The sequence below is a fragment of the Corvus hawaiiensis genome, assembly GCF_020740725.1.
Source record: "Corvus hawaiiensis isolate bCorHaw1 chromosome 31 unlocalized genomic scaffold, bCorHaw1.pri.cur SUPER_31b, whole genome shotgun sequence".
Lineage (NCBI taxonomy): Eukaryota > Metazoa > Chordata > Aves > Passeriformes > Corvidae > Corvus > Corvus hawaiiensis.
In genome coordinates, this window is record NW_025963247.1 from 190,668 (window position 1) to 217,727 (window position 27,060).

General features: G+C 56.9%; 3 protein-coding genes and 5 non-coding genes across 13 annotated transcripts; 5 read left to right on the forward strand and 3 right to left on the reverse strand.

Annotated features, from left to right (window-relative positions):
* Positions 1-248: 248 nt before the first annotated feature.
* On the reverse strand, positions 249-18,879 carry LOC125320627. The gene is made up of 22 exons (XM_048293020.1): positions 18,391-18,879; positions 17,930-18,025; positions 17,553-17,783; positions 17,246-17,268; positions 16,904-17,019; positions 16,532-16,561; positions 15,819-16,361; positions 15,724-15,732; positions 14,562-14,749; positions 14,244-14,511; positions 9,979-10,327; positions 9,652-9,858; positions 7,794-8,033; positions 6,340-6,865; positions 5,088-5,286; positions 3,932-4,908; positions 3,443-3,538; positions 2,795-3,025; positions 2,519-2,541; positions 2,185-2,312; positions 1,059-1,738; positions 249-430 (listed from the first exon to the last, which is right to left on the reverse strand). The coding sequence occupies exons 1-21, from the start codon at positions 18,811-18,813 to the stop codon at positions 1,209-1,211; spliced, it is 5,433 nt and encodes a 1,810-aa protein (XP_048148977.1). The 5' UTR covers positions 18,814-18,879; the 3' UTR covers positions 249-430; positions 1,059-1,208.
* TRNAV-CAC lies at positions 5,660-5,732 on the forward strand. Its single transcript has one exon. It is a non-coding gene; the product is annotated as a tRNA-Val (tRNA).
* LOC125320629 (E3 ubiquitin-protein ligase TRIM11-like) lies at positions 6,205-10,533 on the forward strand. Of its 6 annotated transcripts, XM_048293023.1 has the most exons (8): positions 6,205-6,270; positions 6,363-6,832; positions 7,449-7,541; positions 7,809-8,039; positions 8,333-8,355; positions 8,639-8,754; positions 9,213-9,305; positions 9,614-10,533. In XM_048293023.1, exons 2-8 carry the CDS (start codon positions 6,431-6,433, stop codon positions 10,207-10,209), a joined length of 1,554 nt encoding a protein of 517 aa, XP_048148980.1. In that variant the 5' UTR covers positions 6,205-6,270; positions 6,363-6,430; the 3' UTR covers positions 10,210-10,533. The 6 variants fall into 6 exon arrangements, with proteins under 6 accessions (XP_048148980.1, XP_048148978.1, XP_048148982.1 ...); XM_048293021.1 differs by lacking the exon at positions 6,205-6,270 and having other exon boundaries at positions 6,285-6,832; XM_048293025.1 differs by lacking the exon at positions 6,205-6,270 and having other exon boundaries at positions 6,285-6,832; positions 9,276-9,305.
* Positions 18,880-20,537: 1,658 nt separating the features above from the next.
* On the forward strand, positions 20,538-24,663 carry LOC125320630 (E3 ubiquitin-protein ligase TRIM39-like). The gene is made up of 6 exons (XM_048293028.1): positions 20,538-20,952; positions 21,194-21,289; positions 21,884-22,114; positions 22,911-22,933; positions 23,611-23,726; positions 24,065-24,663. The coding sequence occupies exons 1-6, from the start codon at positions 20,539-20,541 to the stop codon at positions 24,577-24,579; spliced, it is 1,395 nt and encodes a 464-aa protein (XP_048148985.1). The 5' UTR covers position 20,538; the 3' UTR covers positions 24,580-24,663.
* Positions 24,664-25,221: 558 nt separating this feature from the next.
* Positions 25,222-25,293, forward strand: TRNAE-CUC. Its single transcript has one exon. It is a non-coding gene; the product is annotated as a tRNA-Glu (tRNA).
* A 506-nt stretch (positions 25,294-25,799) lies between these two features.
* Positions 25,800-25,903, reverse strand: TRNAL-CAA. The gene is made up of 2 exons: positions 25,866-25,903; positions 25,800-25,845 (listed from the first exon to the last, which is right to left on the reverse strand). It is a non-coding gene; the product is annotated as a tRNA-Leu (tRNA).
* Positions 25,904-26,370: 467 nt separating this feature from the next.
* On the reverse strand, positions 26,371-26,443 carry TRNAK-CUU. The gene has a single exon. It is a non-coding gene; the product is annotated as a tRNA-Lys (tRNA).
* Positions 26,444-26,768: 325 nt separating this feature from the next.
* TRNAV-CAC lies at positions 26,769-26,841 on the forward strand. Its single transcript has one exon. It is a non-coding gene; the product is annotated as a tRNA-Val (tRNA).
* The last annotated feature ends 219 nt before the right edge of the window (positions 26,842-27,060 follow it).

Consider the following 27,060-nt stretch of genomic DNA (forward strand, 5'->3'; position numbering starts at 1 on the left):
GTTTGGGGTGTTTTTGGGGCCTTCTCCTGGCTGTTGGATGTTACTCCGGAAGAGAAGGGCGAGCTGGGACCTGGACACGCAGCTCCAGGTCGTTCCTAATTAATGAACGAGGAATAAGGAGCTGGGATTGGACCCACACTTGGTTTTGGTGATGTTGGGGGGGGCCCTGACCCCGATTTTGGGGTAATTTACCCCAAACTCATCCTGGAAATAGCTCTTCCCAGGATCCAATGACCTGGAGCCTTGGATACAACTTCTTTATTCTTTATTATTGACATTTCATAAAACTAAATCTCCATTTAATTCTCATTTTAGCCAAAAATATCCCGAACGAGCTCTGTAACGCCAACAGGAAATTCCCAAATCCACCAAAATCCAGGGAAACGTGAGGGGGAGGACAGGGGGAGCTCCCGAGTGGGACAGGATCCGGCTGGAAATAAAAAGGGGGAAAAATAAATATCCCCAACTCGGGGAGCTCCAGAGCTGCGGGGGGGAAGCGGCTCCTCCCGGCCCCGTAAAGTGCCAGAGGGGAGAGGAAAATCCAGGATTTTCCCCCAAAAATGGCAGGGAAAGGGAGGGGAGGAGCAGGAGAACAGCAGGGGAAGAACAGGAACATTGGGGCTGGCAGGGCTCAGGTGAATCCCAAAAAATCCAGGCACTGAGAAATGCGGATTTTGGGAAAGGAGGGAGCTTGAAATCTCAGAGGATTTGGCCCCAAACGCAGAAAAACTCCCGGGGGTCCAGGAAGGGCCCAAAATTCAACTGGAACATGGCTGGGAGAGGGAGGAAGCAGCTCCCAGCACCAGGAACTGAACTGGGAACCAGATCCAAGGGGAATCCACCCCAATTCCAAACCAAAATCACCTGCAAAGGGGCGGGTTCTGCCCCATTCAACCCAAAACTGGCTCCAAAGGGGCTGATCCTGCCCCATTCAACCCAAAACTGGCTCCAAAGGGGCCGATCCTGCCCCATCCCAACCCAACCTCAGTTCCAGGGTGGATCCTGCCCCATCCCCACCCCAACCCCACTCCCAAGGGGCCTCCCCATCCCGAGCTGACCCAGCTCCGCTGGCGGCAGCGCCGGATCCTGGCGCAGGTGGAGCGGCAGCAGTGGGAGGGGGAGGAGGAGGAACCTCATGAGCGAAGCAGGTGCGAGAAGCTGAGTGCAGCCCCCCCTTCGCCTGCACCCCGTGGGGGCAGCCGGGCCCGTCAGGTGCAGATCTTGATGCGGGTGCCCTTGGCCAGGATGCGGAAGAAGGGGAAGACGCGCTCGCGGCAGCAGATGTGGAAGGTGTGGATGTGGCTCATGCTCTCGGCGTTGTAGAAGCACAGCTGGCCCCGCTCGTAGTCCAGGTAGACCCCGAAGCGCCGCGGCTGCTCCCCGGGCGCCAGCGCCGTCTGCTCTGTGGCCGTCAGTGCCTGGTACTTCTTGCCGCTGGTGCCCACGGCCCAGATCTCCCGCTTGGGCGCCGGGGAGGAGCCGCCGGACGCGCCCTTGTGCCGGTGCCGGGTGGTCTCGCGGGCAGCCCCCACGGCCCAGCCGCGCCGGCCGCCCACCTCCACCTCCCAGTAGTGGCGGCCGGCGCTGAAGCCGGGCGCTCCCAGCACGCACAGGTCGCCGTCCGAGCGCCGGGCGCTGCCCGCGGGCTCCTGGCGCCGCTCGGACAATCGGACGCTGCGCCGGTCCAGGGACAGGCTGAGCCGCGGGTGGGCCGTGGAGGGGTCCAGGGTCACATCGGCTGCGGGGGTTGGGAGGGGGCTTAGGGGAGGGGTTCTGAGGGGTTGGGTCTGGAGAAGGGGGGTTTGAAGGGTTTGGGGGGGGAGTTGTGGCACGTGGGGGGTTGGAGCAACGATTTCCAGCCCTTTAACACCAAATTTCCACTCCTTCAACCCCCAATTTTCCACCTTTTAATCCCAATTCTCACCTCTTCAACTTCCAATTCCCATCCCTTTAACCCCAAATTTCCACTCCTTCAACTTTCAAATTTTCACCCCTTTAGCCTCCAATTTCCAACCCCTTCAGCCCCCAGTTTCCAGCCTTTTAACCCCACCACCCCTCTAACCCCAGAATTTTCACTCCTTTAAATGACTAATTTTTACCCCTTCAACCCTCAATTCCAACTCCTTTAACCCCCCAGTTTTCACTTCTTTAATCCCAAATTTTCTCCCTTTCCCCCACCCCCACCTTGGGGCACTTTGCTGAAGACCTTTTCCATCTTTCTCATCACCACATCCTGCAGGAAACAATTCCGGAACTTCTTCCCCACATCCACCGGCACCATCTCGGGTTCCTGGAATTTGATGTTCTCACACCTGGAATGGGAGAAAAAAAAGGGGGAAATTGCAATTCAGCTGCTCCAAGGTGTCTTCCCAGCCTTCCTCCTCCCCCAGATATCCCAAATCACCCCCAAAATCCCATCTGTCCCTGCCAGGAATTCCCACTAGCCTGACCCATCCTGGAGAAGCTCCTGGGGTGGGTTTTCCCAGAAAACCCTGAGGAGGCTCTGGGAATGACTGACCTGATGAAGGTGCCTTTGATGTCCTGGGAGGAGCCGCCGGGTGCAAAACGGGGATAAAAAAAATAGGAAAAAGTTAATGAGGACTTGGACTGGTCCCATGGGATTCCAGTGGGGAAGAGCCTTTGAAGACCTCGAGAAGCTGGAGCCCAGGGGGAGGGAATAAAAAACCCAAATCCCAGGGATCCCTTTTCCCCCAAAGAACGGGGTGGACGAAGCTCCAGTGACCTGGAGCTGCTGGAGCCCATCCCATCCCCCCAATCCCAGTTTTCCCCCCACCTTGAGCAGCTGCAGCCCGTCCTGCCTGCCGGCGGCCTCGGCGTCGGCGATGAGGCGGCGCAGGGCCGAGCTCCGCTCCTCCAGCGCTCCCAGGTTCCGGCGCTGCCGCGCCAGCAGCGCCTCATGGCGCTCCTGCAGCTGCCGCAGCAGCAGCACCTGCTCCCCCGCCAGGAACCGGTGCAGCACCTCAAAATCCGCCTCCAGCTCCTGCATCTCCACCTGCATCTGCTCCTGCCGGGAAGAACCACGGGATCTGCGCGGGGAACGCCGCGAGCACGGCCGCGGAACGCCGCAGGGACCAGGGAAGGGGGTGGGTTAAAGAAAGTGAGGAAAAAGAGGAGGTTTTTAAGGAGTTTTGGTTAGGAATGGGGTGGCTACCAGGGAATTCTGTCCTGGATAAAGCAGGTTTTTAAAGTATCAAAGGGAAAGGGAGCATGGGGATGGAATTCCAGTAAATTGGCGTTTAGTTGGAGCTTTATTCCATCAAATCGGAGTTGACGGAGTTTTTTTATCCTCCACCTCCCCCCTCAGCCATCCCTCAGGCCGAGAAAACAGGATTTTAGCATCCTGGGACTGATTGTTTTTGGTGGAGTAAAAGTTGGGAAGTGAGAAAATGGGGAAAAGGCCTCGGGATCAGCCGGTTCTCACCCTCAGCACTGAGATTTTCTCCTCCTCGCTGGATTTCTGCTTCAGCACCGCATCCAGCTGCTTCCGGAGCGGCTCCAGGTGGCTCTGGAGCTTGTTCTGAGGGAAGGGGAAAGAGCTCAGGCACCCCAGATCCGGGGAATCCTGGTCTCACAAATCCCCCTCGTCTTCTTTCCCTCCCCAATGCCACATCCAGGCTGGGAACAGACCCCCAGACACCTCATCCATCCCCAACCCACCCCCTTTTCCTGCCTCCTGGAGTGTTTTCGCTGGTTTTCCTCCCAAAAAAAGGTGGAATTGGCCCTTCCCCTCCCAAACTCGGGTGTCCAGAGTGTCCCATATCCCAAATCCCTCTTTTTTCCCCCCTCCCGTCACCGAACTGGTCTGGCCAGACCCTTCCAGTGCTGCCCCTGGAACCCTCCGTGTCCCCCGTGGATCCCCCGTGTCCCCAACCCCACAAAAACTCCCGAACTCCCCCTGAGCCGCCCCCACCTTGCAGTCCTGCACCACCTCGTCCAGGGGCACCACGCTGTGGTGTTTGTGCCCGCGGGCCTCCCGGCACACCACGCAGATCGCCGCCTCGTCCACCTCGCAGAAAAGCTTCAGCGGCTCTTGGTGCTTCTCGCACAGCTCGGGGGGGCCCCCGGGCGCTGCCGCCGGGCCGGGCCCAGGCCCCGCGGGGCGCTGGGGCCGCGGGTGCAGCTGCCGGATGATCTGGACCATGTTGGCGAGCTGCAGGTTGGGGCGGAAGCTGCGCTGCAGGAACGTCTTGCGGCACTGGGGGCACGTGAAAACCGGGGGGCGCCGGGGGGGCGCGGGGGGCGGCGGCTGCTCCTCCTCGTCCTCCTCCTCTTCCTCCGCTTCCTCCTCCTCCTCCACGTCCTCCTCCATCACGTCCTCATCAAAGTCCTCGTCCCCGAAGTAAAGACCCCCCTGCGCGCCCCCTGCCCACGCGGTGGCTTCTTCCTCTTCCTCCTCCTCCTCGTCCTCCGCGGGGTCTTCCCAGAGCTCGGCTTCCTCCTCCTCCTCCTCCTCCCACATGTCGTCATCTTCCTCCTCGTCCACACCGGCCTCATCCTCCTCCTCCTCCTGCTCCACATCCAGCTCGTCTTCCTCCAGCTCGTCCTCGTCCTCGTCCTCCTCCAGCTCGGAGCCGCCCTCAGAGCCGCCCGGGGGGGGCTCGGGGCCGCCGCGGGCCCAGAGCCGGGAGATGCAGCCGCGGCAGAAGTTGTGGCCGCAGCCGATGGACACCGGGTCGGCGAAGTAGTCGAGGCAAATGGCGCAAATCGCCTCCTCCTGCAGCGTTTCCACCGGGTCCGGCCGGGAGCCGGGGCCGCCCAGCGCCGCGGGGGCCGCCATGGCGGGGGGCGAGACCCTCCTGCTGCCGCTCTTCCTCCTCCGCCTCCTCCTCCGGGGCTCCCGCGCCCCCCCCGCGGCTCCTGCCCGGCCCCGCGGTGCCCCCGGCCCAGCTCAGCCGCCCCCCGCCACCCCGGGGCTCCCGCGGCGCCCCCTCCCCTGCCCCGCTCCGGTCTCCCCCGCCCGGGCACAGATCCCAAAGCCCGGCGAGGCCCCGACGGAGGCTTCAAGCCCGCCGCTGTCCACCCCGGCCCGGGCCCTCCCCGCCGGGCTGGGCCCCTCTAGGCCTCACCGGGCCTCGCCGCTACCCGCGCCGCCCGCGCCGGTGCTCCCCCGAGCCCTCGCGGCCGGTGCCGGAGGAGCCGCTCGGTGCCCGCCGGGTCCCGCCCGGTGCCCGCCGGGTCCCCCCGGCCGCGCTCGCCCGGCAGCGGCTCCGCCACAGACGGGAAGCGCCGCGGCACTTCCGCCTTCCGGTGCGGGCACCGCCCCTTCTGTGCAACGTGACCGGACATGGCTCCAGTCGCCGCGCAACGGGGGCGGTGTCACCCCTCCACGGCCTCTCTGGGGTCTGTCTACCCACGCAACTCGTTGCTCTTGGAGGACTGGAGTGGGGCGGGGCCGGAGGCGGGGCATTGCAGGGCTCCCGCCGCAGCTCAGCGGCAGCTCGGGGCACTCGAACCCCAGGTCCACCGGTTCAAGTCCCACGCTGGGCCCTCGCACGTACTTTTTTTTACCCGAAATGTCTCTTTTCTGCGGTTCTCCCCAGCTCCTCCCTCGGCCGCGGGACCCCGGTGACCCCGCGGGGCGCGGGAGCGGCGCGCGGGCCGCGGCCGTAGCGCGGCGGGGCGAGGAGCGGAGCACGGCGTTTCTGTAGTGTAGTGGTTATCACGTTCGCCTCACACGCGAAAGGTCCCCGGTTCGAAACCGGGCAGAAACACCTCTTTTTCTCTTTTCCCTCCTCTCCCTCCCTTTTCCCCCTCACTCTGACACTTTCAGCACATCTCAGCCCTTCTTCCGTCATTTTTCTTCATATATATGTTTAATCTCAACCCTTCTTCCCTCGATACCTTCCCCAACCAACCTTTCCTCCATCACTTTCCCGGTACATATTTTAATCCCAGTCCTCCCCCCGCATCTCATTTCCCCCTCTATTTCAGTTTTCCCACCCCAATTTCACGTGATTTCTCCGCCGTCGCTGCTCCAGCCCTGCCCTGGCTCCGGCCTTATCAGCTCCCCCACATCTGCTCCTTCAGAGGCACCGAGGAGGAGGAGGAGGAAGAAGAAGAGAAGGGAAGAAGAAGAGGAGGAAAGAAGAAGAAGAGGAAAAAGAGGAAGAAGAAAAAAGGAGGGGTGAGACGGAGGAAGAGGAGGAGGTGAGAAGGAAGCAAGGAGGAGGAGGAGGAGGAAGCAAGAAGGAAAAATCAAGGAGGAAGAAGAGGATAGGAGGAGCATGAGGATGTGGTGAGGAGGAAGAGGTGAGGAGGAGAGGAGGAAACAAAGAGGAGGAGGAGGAGAGGAGGAAGCACCCCCTCCTCTCCCTTTACCCGCTCCTCTCCATCCCTCCCAGGCAGCAACTCCCAACCACCCGACATCCAAGGCGGAGGAAGCACATCCTCCTCCTCCTCCTCCTCCTCCATGGCGGAGCCCAGCCTGGCCGAGCAGCTCCGCGCCGAGGCCTCGTGTCCCGTGTGCCTCGAGCTCTTCCAGGACCCTGTGTCCGTCCCGTGCGGCCACAACTTCTGCCGGGGCTGCATCGAGCGCTTCTGGGAGAGCTCCCGGGGCTCGTTCTGCTGCCCGCGCTGCCGGAACGTGGCCCCGGAGCGGGGCCTGCGGCCCAGCCGGGAGCTGGGACACGTCGCTGACATTGCCCGGGGGCTGCTCCCGGGGGTCCCGGGGACCCTCTGCAGGCGGCACCGGGAGCCGCTGCAGCTCTTCTGCCGGGAGGAGCGGGCCCTGCTGTGCCTCGTGTGCAGCCGCTCCCGCGCCCATTGGCTCCACCGCGTCGTGCCCGCCGAGGAAGCCGCCCAGGAGTACAAGGTAACACCCGCACAGCCCGTGGAGAGCGGCTTTCTGGGGGGAAAAATGCTCTGGAACTCTCGTGGGGAGCGGGGATCGCCAGGTTTAAATTCCTTGGTGGTGATTTCAGTACCCAAAGTGTGTGAAAACTCCTCAAAATGCTTTTTTTGGGGGTGTTTTTAATCCGCTCTCAAGGGCATCTTCGCTGTTTCTTTCATTTCAAATAAATAGAAATTACTTTTGTTTAGTTATAAACACTTAGAAATCACTTTCCTCCCCCTTTTTCTGCTCCTTCTCTCTTCCCCTCCAAAAAGACTTTTTGAAAAGCTTATATAAACATAGGAAGTTATAAAGCAACACCAGTTCTTGTAGATATAAGCACCCGCTAAATAAATCCACCTGGGGTTAAAGACAGAGATCTTTATCCCAGAACCCAAATTTCCGGAGGCAAGGAGTGGTGTTTTGGGGGGAAATCTCTCTTATCTGGGGCTCCCAGCCCTCCCTGGACGCGGGGTTGGCTCGGGCTCAGCTCCTCGCTGGCAAAGCCTCTCCCATCTCAGACGAGGGACAGAGGAAATTTTAGTGGGAAAATAGACTTTTTTCAGCCCCTCCGAGCTCACCTTTTATTTCCCTGCAGGAGCAGATCCAAAGCTGCCTCCAGGCTCTGAAGGAGGAGAGAGAAAAATACCTGGAAAGCCAAAAATCCAGCGGCCGGAGGAGTTTGCACCTGGTGGGAGCCCCCGAGAGAAGCTGGGAGGGTTGGGGGGTCGGGGGCCTATTTGGATCCCGAGGGGGGGGCCAGTTTTGGATCTCTCCCTCTACCCCAGTAGTGTTTTGAGGCCAAATCTCCTGGACTTGGCTCACGGAGCGTTGGGCTCCATGTTTATCTGCCGGGGTTCACCAGAGGCTGCGCTGGGGAGATAACGCAGAGCTGGGAGGGGAAGGGAGGGATCTCGGCCCTTTTCCCATCCCCTGCCCTCACCGCCGCTCCCGGCAGGACAAAACCAGGAGCGAGGGGCAGCGGATGGTGTGGGAATTCCAGGAATTGCGGCGGTTCCTGGAGGAGCAGGAGCGTCTCCTCCTGGTCCAGCTCGGGGACCTGGACAGGGCCATCGGCCGAGCCCAGGACGAGGCTCTGGCCAAGGTTTCGGAGGAGTTATCCCAGCTGGACACCCTCATCTGGGAGATGGAGGGGAAATTCCAGCAGCCCCCGAGCCACTTCCTGCAGGTGAGAGCCCAGAGTGCTTGGACTGGGGGGGGAAAAGGGGGAAAAAGCAAAATCCAAGACCCAGGAGCCCAAATTATCCCCACGAGAGCTCCCCTGGTGTCACTGCCACAGCCCTGGGAATGTCCCAGGTGGGACAGGGCTTGGACACCTCTGGGAAGCGGATTGGGTGTGGATTAGGATGGTTTTTAAAGTCCCTCCAAGCCAAACCAGGCTAGAATTCTTTGATCCCATGATTTGAAGGAACACAACTTGTTCCTCCTCTCCAACCATCTCCTCTCTCTTCCCACCTTTAGGACATCCGACAGCTCCTGGACAGGTAATGCAGCTCCTTCTCCCTTCTTGCACCTCTGGGGCCATCCAGGTGAATCCCGAGGTCAAGATTTCCCTCCAGCAGCTCAACTTCCCACTGCGCTGCTTCGGGCTCAGGAATTTGGGTCTGGGGGAAGGAAACTGCCCACGAAGGGCAGGGAAAAAGGGGTTGGATTTGCTCTGCGGATAAACAGCCTCAGCCCATCCCGTAACGGCCCCGGGGATATTTAATGAGAATAAAATGAACCATCAGGTTGGGGGGGTTTGCCCCTTTTTTGGCCTCTTTGCAGTTGTGAGAGGATGAAGTTCCACCCCCCGGCCGAGATTTCCTCTGACCTGGAGAGGAGCCTCGAGGATTTTGTCCAGAGGAACATCCTGGTGAGGGGCACCTTGAGGAGATGCCAAGGTGCTGAGCGGGATTCGGAGGGGGCAGGGGGCCTGGTGTGGGAATCCAGAAGGAATGGTGTCCCTGGAAGTGAGATCTGGGAGAAACGGGGTCCGTGTGTGGGATATGTGGGAGAAATGGGGTTATTTTGTGGGATATCTGGGAGCAATGGAGTCTTTGTGTGTGAGATCCACGAGGAATGGGGAGGTCCTTGTGTGGGATATCCAGGAACTGTTCACCCAGGGAAGGACCCTGAGGTTTTCCCTGAGGGTTTTCCTGGGGCAAAAACAGTCGGGAAGTGGAGAGAAGGGAAAAATCAGCCCAGCAAAGGAGTTTCTTCTGCCAGGCCTCACCTGAAAAGTGGATTAGGGGTCACCGGTGGGAGAATCTAATCCCACGTGGGTGCAAATCCAGGGAGAGGATAGAGAGGGGATAAATCCATGTGGACAAATCCTTGGGGATGATTTTTGCTTGGCCAGGGGGTCCATCCCATGGGATGAAGGTATTGTCCGACCCTGAGTCTGTGACATCTCTCTTCTCAGACAGCCTCATGTTCCAGCTGCAGGAGCCGGGTGAGTCGGTGGGAGGAAATGGGGCATTTGGGCTTGTGGGAAAGGTTCCCATGGGAAAACCAGTGCCACTCCCGCTGCGGGAAGAGTGGGGGTCCTGATGTTGATGCTCCTGCTGTGTCCAGGGCCTGAGATACGTCCCAAAGATCCCAGAAAGAGCACTTCTGCTTCCCTTTCCCTGGCCCCCCCCTACCCACCCGTGACCCTCCAGAGCCGCAGGAAGTGGGAGAACGGGGCCGGTCCAGGTGCTGGGAGGGACAGGAGCATCTCCATCGTCCCCGACTCCCCTCTAAAGCTCCCTTATCCCGCAGCCGACGTCACCCTGGACCCATCCACGGCTCATCCCAACCTGCAGCTCTCCGAGGACGGAAAAGAAGTGCGGGGGCAGCTGGTGCCGAGGGACGTTCCGGACCACCCCGAGCGCTTCGACTTCGAGCCCTGCGTGTTGGCGCGGGGGGGCTTCGCCTCGGGGCGGCATTTTTGGGAGGTGGAGGTGGGGCAGGGCGGGGTCTGGGCGCTGGGCGTGGTCCGGGAGTCCGCGCGCAGGAGGGGCCCCCTGAGCCTCACCCCCAAGGAGGGGGTGTGGGCGCTGGAAGCGTTCCATTCCCTGACCTCCCCCCGCGCCAACCTCCGCCTGCACCCCCCGCCCCGGCGGCTCCGCGTTTCCCTGGACTACGAGGGGCGTCGGGTGGCTTTTTTCAGCGCCGGCGACGACATTCCCATCCTGGAATACACCCGGGCCGCCTTCAACGGGGAGAGGGTCCTGCCCTGGTTCAAGATGGGGATGGGGGCGCGGCTGCTGGAGGTGACTCGGAGCCCCCGCTGCGAGGACCGGGGGGTGGCCGGGCGGTTCATGTCCCCTCTGGACTGGGTGGGGTTCGGGTTCTCGCTGCGGATCTGTCCCTGAGGCGGCTGTCGGCTGTGTCCCGAGTGATGCCGCGGGAATTCGCCGCTCCTGTGTCCGTCGGGAGCTCTGGGATGGCCCAGGGAGCGGCCCGTGGCGGAGTGGCCGCGCCAGGAGGAGCCTTGAGGGTGGAGAGCCCGTTTCAGTGTGTGGGGTTTTACCTTGTTGTGCCCTTGGCGGGATGAATCCTCCCGGGTTTCTCTCTTCCCAAAGTGCTTTTTGTCCAGAGTGTGTCTTGGACCCTTTACCCCTCGGTCTGGGGGCTGCTCCCCACCTCTGTCCACATTCCTGACGCTTCTTTCCAATAAAAGAACATTTTGGCTTGCACCCTCCCCTCCCTGCCCCTCCAGGAATTGTGTTCATTTGGATTTCTGAGCCTCTGGGTGATAAGTTAGGAAAATCCGCACGGGATGGGGACACCTCGCTGAGCTTCCCCTCCCCAGCCTTTCACACAGACCGTGGAGGGACAAAAACCCTCCTGAAATCCAATTTTCCACATTATTGCTCCCAAAAAAAGGCTGTCCCCCCGTGCTGGCCTTTGGGAGGGACGAGGTGGGATCAATTCCAGGGTGGGTGGTGCCAACTGGCTGCTCCTCAGTCCGTAGAGCCGGGAAGGGCAGAGGCAGGACAGGACGTCTGACACCTCTTGCCGCTTTCACCGACATCGATTTCCTCAAAAACGCGCGACTTTCTTCCGAGGAAACCCAAAAGAGGAAGCGGCGGCACCGAAACAGCCCCGTTATTAATTTCGGAACCGAGAAGAGGAACCGGGAGTGACGCTGGGCTCGGAATAACAGGCACGGGATGAGTGGAGACCCCGTGACGGAGCCCCTTCCCCATCCCCACGGGTCCCACCGGGGACCACCCCCGGTCCCACCGGGATCCTCCCGGAGGCACTTCCTGGGAACCCACGGCACAAACGCCGTGTCCCGGGAATGCTCTGCATCCTTCGGGGCGAGGATCCCTCTGCCCTGACTCCTCAGGATCCCTCCCTGTCTCTGATCTCCACCCAGGGCGTCCCTTCTCTCCGGGGCGATGCAAAGCAGTTCCCACCCCGGCTGGTTTTCCAGGCTCTGCCGACTTCTTCCCCCACCTGATTCCCTATTCCAAGACGAAGGAGCCGAGCCCGAGGCTCTGCCGGTGTCTCACGGGGATCCACTCCCTTCCCTTCTGCCGAAACTTCCCTGGAAGCGTTTTTGGGGTGTTTGCTCCCAGTTCTGCCGTTCGCACAGCCAGCGACTCCTCCACGGCTCTTCTCGATGGGAAACTTGTACTGGAATTGAGATTTGCCTCTCCAATCCTGCCCGGGCTTTGCGCCCCTGCGCTGGGTGGCAGAGATCCTGCCACTAAAAATTCCATTAAAATAAACACGAATTTACCCACGGAGCTTAATGGAGGAGCAGAGAGTGAAAAATTCCCTGGAGGAGTTTCCCGGTGAGCTCAGAGCCAGGACTTGGCCACAGGGATGGAGGTGACAGGGTGTCCCGGACCCCAATTTGTGTCTCTCTGCCAATGCCCTCAGGGTTCTGGTTGGGCTTTTCCCTCCATTTTTCCTTGGTTTTTCCCCATCCGTGGTCCCTCCAAGCCCTGGGAGTTCCTCGCCCACCTGGGAACCTGGACATCCAGTGTCTCCAGGGTTTTTCGGGGAGGTGGATGGTTTTAGTGCAAAAGGAGCAGGGTGGCAGCTCCCCGGGGCGGCAGCTCCAGGGATAAAATCCTTGAATTCTGATGAGGAAAAAACAGGAGAGGTGGGGGGAGACCTGACGCGCAGGCTCAGCCCAGTCGTGCCACGGATTCACCCGGGACGGGGAAGGAACAGGGAAAGGAAGGACCGTCAAAGGGATAAACCGAGCGCGGTTTAGATCCCTTGGGAACAATTCCAGCGGGGATTCGGCTTCCTGAGCGAGGAGAGGAGGACTCCGAGGAAGGACAGCTGCCCTGGAGTGCGAGAAACTGGAGGACCTGGTAGGTGCCACCTGCTGACCTTCGGGAACATTTAGGGACACACCGAGCTCGGGAACATTCCTTTGGGAGGAAAGACGCTGTTACCGCAGCGGATTTGGGCAGAATTTGGCCAAATTTGGGCAGGGAGCTGCGATATTCCCAAACTTCCCAGTAAATTGGTGGAGAAGAATCCAATCATGGATGGAGTTTCTTGGTTGCATCAGGTTTGAATTTTCCCCACACCCCCTCGCACCCCAACCTCCCCCTCCCCATCCCCTCCAGTCCCCGACAGAGATTTCCCCAGGAATTCAAGGAAAATGAGTCAGGATTTGAATCCAGAGGTGTTGTCCCGTGGGAAATGCCTTTCCATGAGTTCCTCGGGGTATTTCCCACCCCACTTTTCCTTTGTCAATTAAAAACCCCGCTTGGATTTGGGGCCGCAGGTTCCGGGGGGAACCTGAGCTCCTCTCGCTCCCACAGCTGGAAGACCTGAAAAATGAGCTGGAGAAGAGGCAGGCAAAAAAACCCGCGGAGATTTCCCACCTGGACACCCCGGCACAGCGGCAGGAAGAGAAGAATCAGCAGCTGGTGAGGGAATTCTCCTGTTTTGAGGGAAAATCAGAGGGAAGATCACTGCGTTAATAATTGGGGTTCTCCTGGTTCCCGCTTGCTCCTGTTCCCCCTGGAGAGCTGAAAGCCCCAAGGGGATGGGGAGAGGGAGGTTTGAGCCTGGAAAGATGGGGGAAAGGGGATTAAATCCCTGTGGGAAGGCTGGTGGTTCCCTATGTTTCCGAATAATTCCCTTTGCTGTGATTTGAGGGATCTCACGCTGAGCTGTCTTTCCTTTCTCTCTTCCCCCAGGATGCGAAAAGTTCCATCAGCAGGTTTGTGGCCTCCCTGAAAAGCTTTTCCATGAGTTTTCCCAAGAGGAAATGGAGGAGGGAACTTGCCGGTGCCGCTTGAGGCAAATCCTCGGCTCCAGGGAGGACAATTTTTGGTCCTTCATCACTTTTGGGATGCACTAATCCACAGAGATTTGATCTCAAAATCACCTCCATGTTGGCTCTAATTTAAAATCTTGGCTCATCTCTCCAGCCAAGTCCTTCCCAAAAATTCCTTCTTTCCTCATAAAATAAGATTTAGAAACAAAGAAAAAGAGATTAATCCGACAGGGAAATTTGGCCTTTGATATCCTGGACTTCCAAGGGAGGGGGGAAATTAAAACCCAATATTCCAACAACACTATCCTTCATTCCTTGTGGCTCCTGAAGCCTCTGTGGTTGTTCTGAGAAGTGTGAGGGCGTTTTTTATTGGGTTCATTTTTTTTTATCCCAGGTGTGGGAAAGTGACTTTCCAGCTGCCCCTGGATACGGCTCCGGGGCCAGAAGAGCGAGTTTGTCACTTCTCGTGGAGGAGCAGTGCCCTGAAGGAAACCCTGAGGAAGCTCCAAGGTACGCAGAAGGAGAACAAAAATAGATTTAAGTCATAATTTGGGAGAGCTGGAAGAGCTGAGCTGCCCTTCTCCCATCCCGGATATAAACTGGGACCAGAAATGTTGCAGGGAGAACCTGGAGATGGAGGAGAGGAAGGGCAAAGGGCTTTTCCTGGTACAAAAAAAAAAAAAAAAAAGATAATTTGAAAATCAGGGTGACCCAAGGAGGTTTTTCATTTTCGGCTGCTGCAGACTCTGCTCATTTTCCTCCCACATCACCTCTTCCCTTCCTCTTCTTCCCTCCCTTATTTTTAGCCTCAAATCCACAGGGATTCCTGCACCACCATTGCTGTGGCTTTTCTTCCGATTTTTTGGGGCAAAACCCAGCTTTTTCTGCTTCAAGGACAACACTTCCCATCAAATCATGGGGTGACTCTTGGGGTTGTCTCGTGCAGGGCTGAGAGTTGGACTCAGTGACCCTTGTGTGGCTCTTCCAACTCAGATATCCCAAGAACACCATGGCCTGGGAGGGTTTTCCCCAGTTCTGGGAGATTTCTTGATGCTTCTCCCAGGTGATCCAAGAGAAGGGATCTGAGACCCTCAGATGCCAAACGAAGCCTGGTCCCCACCCCTGGTTCTGTCCCCCCACAGCCAGCGTGACCCTGGACCCTGACACGGCTCATCCCGACCTCGTCCTGTCTGAGGACGGGAAGAGCGTTTGGCGTGGAGCCGGACACTGCGACCTCCCAGACAACCCAGAGCGCTTCGACTACTGGCCCTTCGTGCTGGGCCACCAGGGCTTCGTGGCCGGGCGGCACTGCTGGGATGTGGACGTCGGGGACGGCGGCGACTGGGCCGTGGGGGTGGCTCGGGAATCCGTGCGGAGGAAGGGGCGGCTCAGCCTCGGCCCCCAGGGCGGGATCTGGGGCCTGGAGAAGTGGGGGGGGCAAATCCGGGCCCTGACCGCCCGCAAGGTGACCCTGGTGGCCCTGAGGTGGCTGCCCCGCAGGGTCAGCATCCACCTGGACTGCGGCGGGGGGACTGTGGCGTTTTTTGACGCCGAGGACGGGGGGCTCCTGTTCATCTTTTCCCGCGTGTCCTTCGCCGGGGAGAGGGTCCGGCCCTGGCTCTGGGTGGTGGGGGCCAGGTCCAGGCTCCGGCTGTGTCCTTGAGGGAAAAGTGTCCCCCACTTTTCACAGCCTCGGGGGGCAACTGGAGCAGACCCTGGGGCAAGTTTGTGTTTCCTTCTCTGCCGGGAGAAGGGAGAAACCTGGGAAAAACAAGGCAAAGAGAGGGAAGAAGCTGTGGAGAAGGGACCCTGAGGCAGAGAAATGGGAAACAGTGGGAAAATGGGAGAAATTGGGATGGAAAGGCAAAATTTCCCAAGGCTTGCCTGACTGGCTGTAGATGACCCCATCTGAGCTGGTCACCTCCAAACCAAGGGCTACAAATTACATTTTTTTAGCCTTTTCCCCAACCTCCAATGGGTGGAATTGCCCTAAAGCAGCTGTTGTCTCCCTGGAAAAGGTCCCCGTGGTGACCAGTTCTGTGGGTTCCATGATTTATATCATTAATAATAAAAAAGGATGTGATTTCCCACTCCGTGTCCTTCCCGACTGCTGGCAGTGGTACTTCCAGGGAGAAGGGACAGGGACAGTCCCTGGGCCACCTGCATGGGGCTTGTGGCTCTTCCAGGGTGCAAACACCAGGAAAAGGGTTTAATTAAAATTCCATCTTGATCTTGGCACCCAGGAGCAGCAAACACCAAACAGAGAAGAAGTTAAAACATGTTTTTACTTCATCCAAAGCGAGAGGAGAGGAGAGGAGAGGAGAGGAGAGGAGAGGAGAGGAGAGGAGAGGAGAGGAGAGGAGAGGAGAGGAGAGGAGAGGAGAGGAGAGGAGAGGAGAGGAGAGGAGAGGAGAGGAGAGGAGAGGAGAGGAGAGGAGAGGAGAGGAGAGGAGAGGAGAGGAGAGGAGAGGAGAGGAGAGGAGAGGAGAGGAGAGGAGAGGAGAGGAGAGGAGAGGAGAGGAGAGGAGAGAGAGGGATTGGGATGGTGCAGGATGGGGTGGGAAAGACGTGGCTCCGTTTTCAGCCACCAGATTTGGGGGTGACAACTCGGGACAGCAACCCCGAGGGATACTCAGCGTCGCTGAGGGTGGAAAGAGAGACTTCAGCAGACACAAGTCCCCTGAGGTGCTGGGAATGGGTGATAAACCTTGCAGTTTGGGGAAGCTCAGGGGCACAAGGTGATCCGGGAGCCCTCGCCCCACACCAGGAACCAAGGGTGGACGCTCTGCCCCTTGAAGGAGGCCGCCGGGAAGGCGAAGATCAGACTCCTCTTATCAGCATCAAAAAAAGCCACCTGGCCCCTCTCGTAGTCCAGGGCCACCCGCACCCTCCTGGGCGCGCGGATCGGGAACAGCGGGATGCGCTCCAGGGAGGTGAGAGCCCAGAACTCGCCCTGGCAGAGCCCCATGGACCAGAGCTCCCACTCGGCGCTCCCGGGGGTCTCTCCCCCGCTCCCGGGGGTCTCCCTGGCCACTCCCAGGGCCCAGGACCCCGCGGGTGCCACCTGCACGTCCCAGCAGCGCCTCCCGGCCGTGACGCCCTCGCGGCCCAGCACGGAGGGGTCGGTGCCGGGTCCGGGTCCGTCCGCGGGAGCGTCGGTGCCGGGTCCGTCCCCGGGAGGGTCCTGGGCGCTTTCCCAGCTGACGCTGCTCCCGTCGGGCGCCACGAGGAGCTGGGGGTGAGCCGTGCTGGGGTCCAGCGTCACCGTCACTGCGCCAGAGGGGATTCCATGGATCCCGCCTCCCCTCGTCCCGCGGGGATGATCCTCGCGGTGAGGATTCCCCGGCTCCCCGCGGGGCTTTTCCCTCATTTCCCGTCGTTTGTTCGGCATCTCCCACCCAGCTCGTGGCCCACCCCTCATCCCGCATCCCAGGACTTACTTTTCTCTGGCAGCTCAAACATCAGGATGTCTGAAAAAAGGGAGACAGGGATTGATATAAAATGCGAGGATCAGTGGGAACGGGAATGTGGGGAGGCTGTTCTGCCACGCCGAGAATGACGACCGGAATTGTGATAAAACAGGTTTGCAATCAAAAAATAATTGCAATAAAAAAAATAGCAATAAAAATAATCGCAATAAAATACAGCATATACTCTAAGTAAAGAAATATAATGATTGCACGTATACGTAATAATTATATAATAATCATGTAATAAACATAAACATATATAATAGATACAATAACTGCAATTAATATATATAATAAAATCAATGAAATTCATCGCTTCATCTCCCAGCCTGCTCCCAATACCTTGGAAGCTCCTCAGAGTCTCCTCCAGGAGAGTATTTTCCTCCCTGAAGTGATGAATTTTCTTTTCCAGCTCTGGAAGAGGCGACAGGGGCAGCTGGAGGTTTTCCTTTACAAGCCTGGAGAAGGACGGAAGGAAGAGGTTGAGAATCCACCCCTGAGGGAGTCCAAGGAATTCTCTGTGCACACCCACAGAGGAGCCTTTAGGGACGGGCTCAGAGCCCTTTGCTCAGGGATTTGGCCACAAAACCAAATACTTTGGTCTCTAAATGAGGCCAAACACAGGATCCAACCCCCAATCCCAGCCCGGGGTGGGAGGAGGAGCTCAGGAAGCCCCGTCCTTACCTGCTCAAGGTGCCATTGATGTCCTGGAAGGGAGAGAAGGGAGATGGGACTCGGTGAGTCACGGAATCACACAGAATCATGGAAACACACTGGAAGAGATTTTCTAGGCCCATCGGGTCCAACCAGCGGGAAAACTGCTGAGGCACCAGATTTGGGTCTGGAGCAGGGCACGGCTGCACCGCAGAATGGTTTGGGTTGAAGGGACCCCCAGAGACCACCACGTTCCACCCCCTGCCGTGATCCCACGGGACTGGGTTGCTCCAAACCCCGCTGGACCCTGTGGCTCCATCCCGTTATCCCTCGTCACCTGCAGGAAGGTCCTGGCTGGTTGCCGGCACTTCTCCTCCAGCTCCTGGATGCGGGCATCCAGCCGGGAGATCTCCTTCGTCAGGCTCGTCACGTTTTCCTCCTGCACCTTCCCGATGTCCCTCTCCAGGTCCCCCAGCCGAGCCAGGAGGTGACGGGAATGCTCCTCCAGGGAGAGGTGCAGCCCCTGGAACTGGGAGAGAATCCGCTGCCGCTCGACTTCGGTCTTCTCCTGCGGGATGGGACACAAGGAGCTGGGTGGGAAGGGGGAGTCAAAGCCCCTCCCTGGAGAGGAACCCCAGCTCCAGGGACGACCTCGCCCCTCTACATCCACCGGGAGACACCCACTCCCCCACCCTTCTGCTCTAAAGCATTTACCAAATACTCCCAGTTCCTCCTCATTTCAGCCTCCCGGAACTCCTGGATTTTGTCTCTGTCGTCCTTCAGGGTTTGCAGCTGAGCCTGGATTTGTCCCTGAGGGGAGGAAAATTGTCTGAAAATTGGGACAACTTCAAAAACACACTCTGGGCAGGGGGTTGGAGTGCGGAGTTCCATTTTTCCTCCCTGTCCAGGAAAACATTCCCGCTCTTATTGTCCACGTTCCTGCTGATTTAGGGATTGGCAGGTATCCGCTAAGCGCTGGAGCTGGACGGAGGCTGCAATTCCGCAGCAGGGAAGAGGATGAAGACCCGGATCCCTCCAGGCTCGGAGGAGAGCAGAGAGAGCAGAAGCACCGGAGCGTGTCCTGTCCCCTTGAAACGGGCTGGGCACAGGGGAGGCAAATCCGTGGGGACATTTCTGCCCTGGCCCGGCTCCTGGATGGGAAACCCTGCCTTTACCTGGTATTCCCGGACAACCTCCGGCACCGGGAGCACGGTGTGGGAGCGGTGCGCGCGGGACTCGCGGCAGATCGCGCACAGTAGAGCCCCGTCCTCCTTGCAGAAAACCTCCAGGGGCTCCCGATGCTTCTGGCATCCTTCCTCCTTCTCCTCCCCAGTTCCCAGGGCTTCCCCGCGGCTCAGCCGCCGAGCGATCTCCAGCACCCGCGCCAGCTCCCGGCTCGGGCGGAGGCTCCGCTCCGGGGCCGTGTCCCGGCAGCGCGGGCACGCGAACCCCGCCGTGGGCCATTCCCAGCAGCGCTCGATGCACGAGCGGCAGAAGTGGTGGCCGCAGTGGATGGACACGGGGTCCCGGAAATATTCCAGGCAAATGGGGCAGGAGGCCTCCCCCGGGAGCGCGTCCCGAGCGCTCGGCGCGTCCATGGGGCCACGGGGGATGCAGGAGCAGCCGCTTTCATTTTCTCCCGGACGGGGGAAGGCGTTGCCTTCCTGCCCCTCGCGGGTGGGGGGACGCGGAGCCCAGGGGGGTGGGGATGGAGAGGTAGGCGACGGCCAAAATCCTCCTGGTTCGGCCCCCCGGCTGGTCCTAAACCTCTGCTCCGGGTGGGATTCCTGGGATCCACAGCCCGGTGAGGGATTTTTAAAAATTTGGATTTCTTAACATTCTGATTTAAAAAAAAAAAAAAAAAAATCGGATTTTTAAATTTGGATTAAAAAAAAAAAATTAGATTTTAAGAAACTTTTTATTTAGGTATTTTTTCCCCTGAAACTGTGCGAAAAGGAGGCAGGTTGCTCCCAGCCCTGGATCTACCTGCACCTTGAAGCGGTTGAGCAAAATCCCACAGAAAACCTTGGATTACTGATTTTCTTTTCCTCTGGCACTGAGCAAATCTCTCCTTGTCTGTTAAACCCGAGCCTCCAGCTCCCTCTTGAGCCCACGCCCGGCGAGAATTCACGGTGATTACACCCGGTTAATCAAGGAGGGAAACCACTTGGAAAGGGGGATGTTGATCCATCCCAACTCTCCGAACGCCTCACCCCCCGATAAATCAACCTTAGCCCCAGATTAATTTAAAAAAAAAAAAAAAAAAAAAAAAAAAAAAAAGGTGTTTTGAGCACGAAGCCGCCCCCCAGGTTTCAGTCTGAATGTTCCGAGCACCGGAAAACCCGGAACCTCAAAAAACTCCCGCACAGAATTAACGGCGCATGAGTTTTTGACCTATTTCCTCCAAAAAAAGCATCATTTAGATACCGACGCCAGCGAGTTCCGGTGGCTTCTGCACGTGAAGGGCTCCGGAGTTTACAGGCTGGTGGTCCAGCGGGGGGTCTTGGAAGAAAAGGAAAGTTAAAAATAGGAGGGTCTGTGGTCAGCGGCTCAGCCCCGACCCGTGAGAGAAACGATTTCCTGTGTAAAAGGAGAAGTGAGATGAACAATAAAAGTATGTTTGAATAAAGGTATTTATAGCTGCACGTACGGGCGGGGGTGTTGGAGTCGGGAATTCAGGAACGCTGAATAATCGGGAGGCGGAATGAGCAGCAAAGGATGAGTTGGTGGTTTCACCCGAAGAGTTACTGCAAGCTCTGTCCCCATGCCTGTGCCCTTCAACTAATAAACTAGGAGTGAATTAATAAATACGCATATAAATTAAATTTATCGATGAATAAATAAAAAAAAAAAAATTGAAAGCAGTGAAACCAGGCTGATACCTCGTTCAGACCCCAAGGGGAGGTTTGGGGCAGCCTCTCACTTTCCCCGGGTGTTTTTTGGGGGAGAAGGGGGTGAAACAGAAGCTGCAGTTGGATCCCAGCCAAGCCGGTAAGTGATGAAGGAAGTTTAATTTCCATTTAATCTTCTTCCAACCCGCTGCGGGCCTGGCGGGGAGGGGGATTCTCTGTCCCTCTCCGGCTCCGCTGCTGCTGCAGTCGGGGGTCAAAGCCGGTGTCAAACAACCCGGTGCCAGACCCGGTATTAAACGCGGTGCCGAACAACCCAGTGCCACACCCGGCGCCAAACCCGGCTCATCTCAGCAGCCAAGCTGTTCGGCTCTCGCTTTCACCTCCCTGGGGCCGAGGCACCTGCAGGAAGCGGAGCAGCCGCGGGGCCAGCCCGGCCTCGGGGGAAAGCGAAACCGCCCCGTCCCCGCGGCCATGGCCGAGCACGGCCCCGCCGGGAGCCTCCGCGCCGAAGCCTCCTGCCCGCTGTGCCTCGGCCTCTTCCAGGACCCCGTGTCCATCCACTGCGGCCACAACTTCTGCCGCTCGTGCATCGAGCGCTGCTGGGAGAGCTCCCGGGAGAGCTTCCCGTGCCCGCGCTGCCGGGAGACGGCCCCGGAGCGGAGCCTGAGACCCAACCGGGAGCTGGCCAAGATTATCCGGATCGCGCAGCGCCTCAGCCTTAGGGGGGGATCCGGGAGAGGCGAGCGGCTCTGCCAGAGGCACGGCGAGGCTCTGAAGCTCTTCTGCGAGCAGGACCAGACCCCCGTGTGCCGCGTGTGCCGCGAGTCCCAGGACCACCGGCTCCACGCCGCCGTCCCCATCGAGGAAGCGGCGGAGGAGCACAAGGTGGGAGGTGTCCGGGTGTCCCTGGGGATTAGAGAGGAGGAAAAGGAGGAGGGAGGAGGAGGGGGAGGCCAGGTGAGCGTTGTTTTCCTTGCAAAGGTCTGGATTTCTGCGCCTTCCGCCTGTTCTCTGCCTCACGTTGGGTGACAGTCACTCCCCCCTCCCTCCCCCCTCCACCGTCCCTCGCTCACGGCATCGCCGGATGGAGGCAAAGGCACCGATTCGGTGTTTCCCCTCCGATCAGGAGAAATTCCAGGCTCACGCGCAGATCCTGAAGGACAGGAGAGAAAAGATGCTGGGGCTGAAGGCGGCTGAGGAAGGGAAAAGCCTGCACTTGCTCGTGAGTGACCCTTCCCTTGTCCCTCTGGCCGTGGTGATGGATGTGGAGGCACACCTGGGCTACCTGTGCCTGTCACCGCCCTCACGGGGAAGAATTTCTCCCCAGTATCCAGCCTAAACCCGGATTTTGCCAGGTTATTGTGGATCTCTGCCTCCCTCCACGTGCTCACACGTTCCCGGGCTCCCCCTATTAACAGACAGAAAACGGGAATCACCCAATCCTATCTTTCTTGCCTTGTTGTCCCTTTCCCTGATCTCTATCGCTGACTAATCTGTTTATGGGTTTATTTTGCATCTTCCCTTGTCCAAAGGTCTGGAGCGTTTGGGTACAAAGTTTACGGACCATGGGAAAATGCTTTGCCAGCAGCCCTCACCTAGAAATGGCAAAAAAACCCAAAAAAAACCCAAAAAAAACCAACCAAACAAACAAACAAAAAAAAAAACAAAAAAAAAAACCAAAAAACCTCTTGATTCTCCCCAGGCTTTGCAAGAACCCTGGAATTTCTGGCGGTGATAAATCCCCCCTTCAATCCACTCTGCTGGCATTTCTCTCCCCTATCCCTGCCCCAGCCCTGCATGTCTGTTCCCGTTGCAGGAGCGGGTGGATGCGGAGCGGCAGAGGGTCCGGTCCCAGGTCAAGGAGCTGCACCAGCTCCTGGAGGAGCAGGAGCAGCTTCTCCTGGGCCGGCTGGCAAAGCTGGACCGGGAGATCGTGCAGAGGCAGGAGGAGAACATCAGCAGGCTCTCAGAGCAAGTCTCCTCCATGGGCCAGCAGATCCAGGAGCTGGAGGACAAGTGCCGGCAGCCACCCTGGGAACTCCTGCAGGTGAGACCTCAGAGCCCTCTGAAAACCCTTGGCCACCTGTGGTGCCACCAGGCCACCAGCCAAATTAATCCTAAACAGAATCCCAGGATCATGGTTTGAGTAGGAAGGGGCCTCACAGGCCACCTAGACCACTGGGCCACCTTTCTCCAATCGCCATCCAACCTGGAGATATAAAAACTCCTTTTAAAACCCATCTCTTTTTTCCTAAATTATTCTCTTCAATCCCCACAAAGTCATCCCAACTGTCCACTGGAATGTTGTGGATCACCCCCAGGGCCCAACTCGCTGGTCACTGGGGTTCACTTGTCCGGTTGAACACTCCCAGCACTGGTCTGAGTTCCCTTGTCCACAGTGGGAAACCACCGGTGCTCCCCTGGTCTGGAGGTTGCCACCAAAGTCACCATCTGAGCCCACCTCTGGGCTTCGTTTCACCCCTGGTTCGATAATTAAATATTAAAATATCAAAACATTCAAACATTCAAACGTCTAAATATTCAAATATCCAAGCATTTAAACACCCAAACATTCAAATAGTCATATATTCAAATAAGCAGAGATGTTCATTAGCAGCGGTCATGCCCATCCTGGGAGGGGGGATGATGCTGATAACCGAACTGCTCATTAAGATTGCCATGACCTCACCTGAATTCCCGCAGATCCAGAATCCCTCATTTAGGCTGAGCAGCGTCCCAGGATGACCCCAGAGCCCTCCCTGGTTATTCGCCCCAGGCTGGCTCCGCTCTGACCCCACAATCCCTCTGATCTGTCTCTCTCTCTCTCTCTCTCTCTCCTGCAGGACAGCAGAGACATCCTGAGCAGGTTTGTGGCTCCTCTCCTGCATTCCTGCCACGTGCTTGTCGTTTGTCCCCATGGCTGGGGGACTCCAAAACCCTAACAATCTGTGACCTGTGTGACAGGGACATGCAGGACACAACTAGGACACCACAAAAGTCCAGTTAGGATGCTGGAGACCAGAGTCAGGTACTGGGGGCTGAAGGTACCTCCAGCTCTGCTGCAACTGCTCTGTGATCCATGAAAACCTCCCTGTTCCTGGAGGGATGAGCTTTTCCTTTTCAGCCTGTCAAAAATAGGGAGCCAACAGCTAAAAGTGTCAAATTCTAAGGGAATCAATCTTCCACCCTTTAACAGACCTGCTCAAGTCCCCTTCGGACTGGGAGGTGGGTTATTGGAAGGAGGAAAGTGGACATGGAAAGGCATTTTTATTCCCTGATTTCCACTGGTGGAAAATCTTCACCACCCAGGGACTCCTCAGCAGTGGCTGGGTCAGCAAATGTTTTCCAGGAGCTCCTTGATGAGGAGCAGATCCCAAAAACCTCCTGTAGATGCCTAAACCCAAGAGGAATGGAATTATAAAACTGTGGAAACTTGGGATGGTTTGGGAAGGAAGGGACCTTTCAAGTCTTCCCAGAGCCCAGCTGTCTCTCCAGTCCCACCATTCCATATTTCTGTGGAGAAAATCTTCTCCTTCTTTCCAGGCTGGAGAAGCAGAGTGCCCTGGAGACAGTGGAGACATCACCAGAGCTGGCAGAGGAACTCACGGGGCTGCCCCAGAGAAATGTCACACTCAAAGAAATGCTGAAGAAGTTCCAAGGTATGGAGGGACCAGGGATGGGGGTCAGAAGCAGCACTGCATCAGCGTCACGTTCGGAAATCACCCCTCAAAAGTGAAAATCCCAAATATTTCCACATGGCAGCTTAAGAAAGGAAAGCCATGGGACACCCCCCAATGACCAGCAAAACCCCCCACACTCCAGAGCCTCATTTTTGCTCCAAGCCAAATTCCCTTTGTTGGCTTTTCCACTCTCCCAGTCCTGCACAGGGGCATCAAACCATCCCCAGCACCCCAGATGGGGGGAGACGGGACAAACCAAACCCCAAAGCTCTCGGGGGGTGACACCCATGTGTGACAGCCATCCTCTCCCTCTGCAGTGAGCCTGACGCTGGATCCGGACACGGCCCATCCCCGGCTTGCCCTGTCTGAGGATGGGAAGTGTGTCCGGTGGGAGGACACCCGGAGGGCCGTCCCCGACCACCCCAAACGCTTCGACTCCTCGCGCTGCGTCCTGGGCCGGGAGGGATTCGGCTCTGGCCGGCACTACTGGGAGGTGCAGGTGGGCAACGGGGCTGCCTGGGCTGTCGGCGTGGCCAAGGAATCTGTGCGCAGGAAGGGTCGGATCAGCGTCAAGCCCGAGGTGGGGATCTGGGCCGTGGGGCAGTGCGGGAGCCAGTGCCAGGCTCTCACCTCTCCCACCGTCCCCATCTCCCTGCCCGAAACCCCCGAGGTGGTTGGGGTCTACCTGGACTACGAGGCTGGGCGAGTGGCATTCTTCGATTCGCAGAGGGCGATCCCGATGTTCACGTACCCTCCGACATCCTTTGGCGGGGAGCAGGTCCTGCCTCTGCTCTGCCTGGGCAGGGGGTGCCAGTTCACTCTGTCACCCTGACCCTCCCCCGTGGTGGGTCGCTCACCTGGGGGGTTTCAGGATGGAAAATTCCCCTTTCTCCATCATTTCTGCCGACGAGAAGCCATGGTTGGTGTAGAGAAATGCTGATCTGAGGGCTGGGAGAGACTTTCTGTGCCAGGGTGATGATGAGGGAGAGGATGAGAGGGGAAAAGGATGTAAAATAAATGGAAATAGGGCAAAGAGTGGGAATAATTGGGATGATCAGAACAATCTGCTGGTGGCTGGGGCCACCTGAGGCATTTCCTGGGACCTGGACATCTGGATGCCTGGACATCTGGGGTCTACCAGCATCATCTCCTGGGGTCCAGCAGGATCATCTCCCAGGACCTGGGTCCACCAGAGGCTTTTCCTGGAGTTTGGATGCCTGGGGTCCATCGGGGTCAGATCCTGGGGTTCATGGGGATCATCCCCTGGAGACTTTTAGGGTCAAATCCCGGGGTCCATTGGTATAACGGCCTGGAGTGGATTGGGATCATGCGCTGGGATCTATCTGGGTCGGGATCACATTCTGGGGTGCATCGGAATCCAGTCCTGGGATCCATCGAGGCCACGATGAAGTCCCGGGTGCCACCGAGGTCATCCGTCCAAAATAGAATCACTCAGAGAGGCCCACGGAGCGTGTCCCTGGTGGTCTAGTGGTTAGGATTCGGCGCTCTCACCGCCGCGGCCCGGGTTCGATTCCCGGTCAGGGAATACTGCTTTTTTCTTTTCCTCCCCGAATCCACTTTTTTGGGGGGTGTGTTTTGGGAAATCTTTTCCGTATTTAAACATCTCCTAACTCCCAAAACACCCCCTGTCTCCTCTTTTTGTGCCTCTCCCTTCCCGCGGGGCGTCAGCTACCACCTACCCCAGCTCCTTCTGTTATTGAGCAATAAATAAATAAATAAATAAATAAGCAGTAACGCTAATTGTTTTTTTTTCGATTACGTTTATATGAAAGGCCTTTACCAGCTGTGCTGAAATAATTGCAGTTGAATACTGAAATTAAATAATGGGGATTATTGAGCAGTTAACTGTTTATTATACATTATGATTATTTACAGTGAGTTATAATTTCAAAAAGGAACAAGATTTTTAAAAAGAATAATAACTTGGAAAGCCGGAAAAAAATTGAAAAAATGATCCGCAATTTGAAAAAGGGAAAGCACAGCAGAAAAAAAAAAGGGCATTATTTTAGGAATTTCTCCAAGAATAAACCCTGTCAGGAGTGGGATTTGAACCCACGCCTCCATCTGGAGACCAGAATTCCCGAAGGAAGGTGAGACCTTGAGTCTGGCGCCTTAGACCACTCGGCCATCCTGACGGTGACGACTGAGCCCTAAATAGAGCAATTCGGGGTTTTAAAAATCAGGATTTGTTGGGCTCTCTTTGGACGGGGGGAGTTTTGTTTTACTGGTTTTTTTTGTCTATTGCTTTGTGGGGGCTTTTTGACTACTAGCAAAGTAGTCAAAAATAAAAAATAATTATTAAAAAATAGGGTAATATTTGTAATTAAAACTAAAAACAAATAATAATTTGAAAAGGAACAGTAGCTGAGAGAAAAAGGATTTCAAAATGGAATAATGATCTCTGAGGGGAACAATCATTCGCACAGAATAAAAATAGTAGAACCCGGCATAATAGTAACAATAACAACAACAATATTATTAATAATAATAGAACAATAATAATTTAAAAATAAAAATATTTTAGAAATTAGTAATAATTTAAAAACTACAATAAACAAAGAGCAAAAGACATATTTGAGTAGATGTAGGAAAAAAGAATCCACGCCCAACGTGGGGCTCGAACCCACGACCCTGAGATTAAGAGTCTCATGCTCTACCGACTGAGCTAGCCGGGCGCTGCTTTCCGCTTTTTCCTTATCCTATATTTAATATTCAATTAATGGTCATTCCACCTCATTTTCCGGGGAAACTCCTCACCAGACAGATATTTTTGGGGTGCAAAAGGCTGGGAGAAAACCTCCGCCTCGAGGCAATTTTGGCTTTCCCACCAATTCGGCCTCCGCGATCAGAAGCCGTCGTTAAACACTTCCCGGCTCGGATAAATCGCCGCGGGGGTGGAGAGGCGGAATTGCCTGAAATTTCGCGGTATTCTGTGGGAAAAGCGGATTTTTTTGGTCTTCGGTTTTGAGGGGAGAAGGGGCAAAAAGTCAGACGTGGCGCGTTTCTGTAGTGTAGTGGTTATCACGTTCGCCTCACACGCGAAAGGTCCCCGGTTCGAAACCGGGCAGAAACACGTCCTTAAATCAATCTTTTAACTTTCGTGTCTCAACATTCCTTCAAATTCCATCATGGCGATTCTGGCAAAAGAAAAAACAAAAAAAAAGTTTATTTCTAGAAGCAAATTATTTAATTGCTACTCATTCCCCTGCATTTTTTGGCTCAATATTCCTACAAATCCCTGAATTATGGCGCTGGTAAAAATCCGTGTTAATAACCCAGAACCGGTTTATTT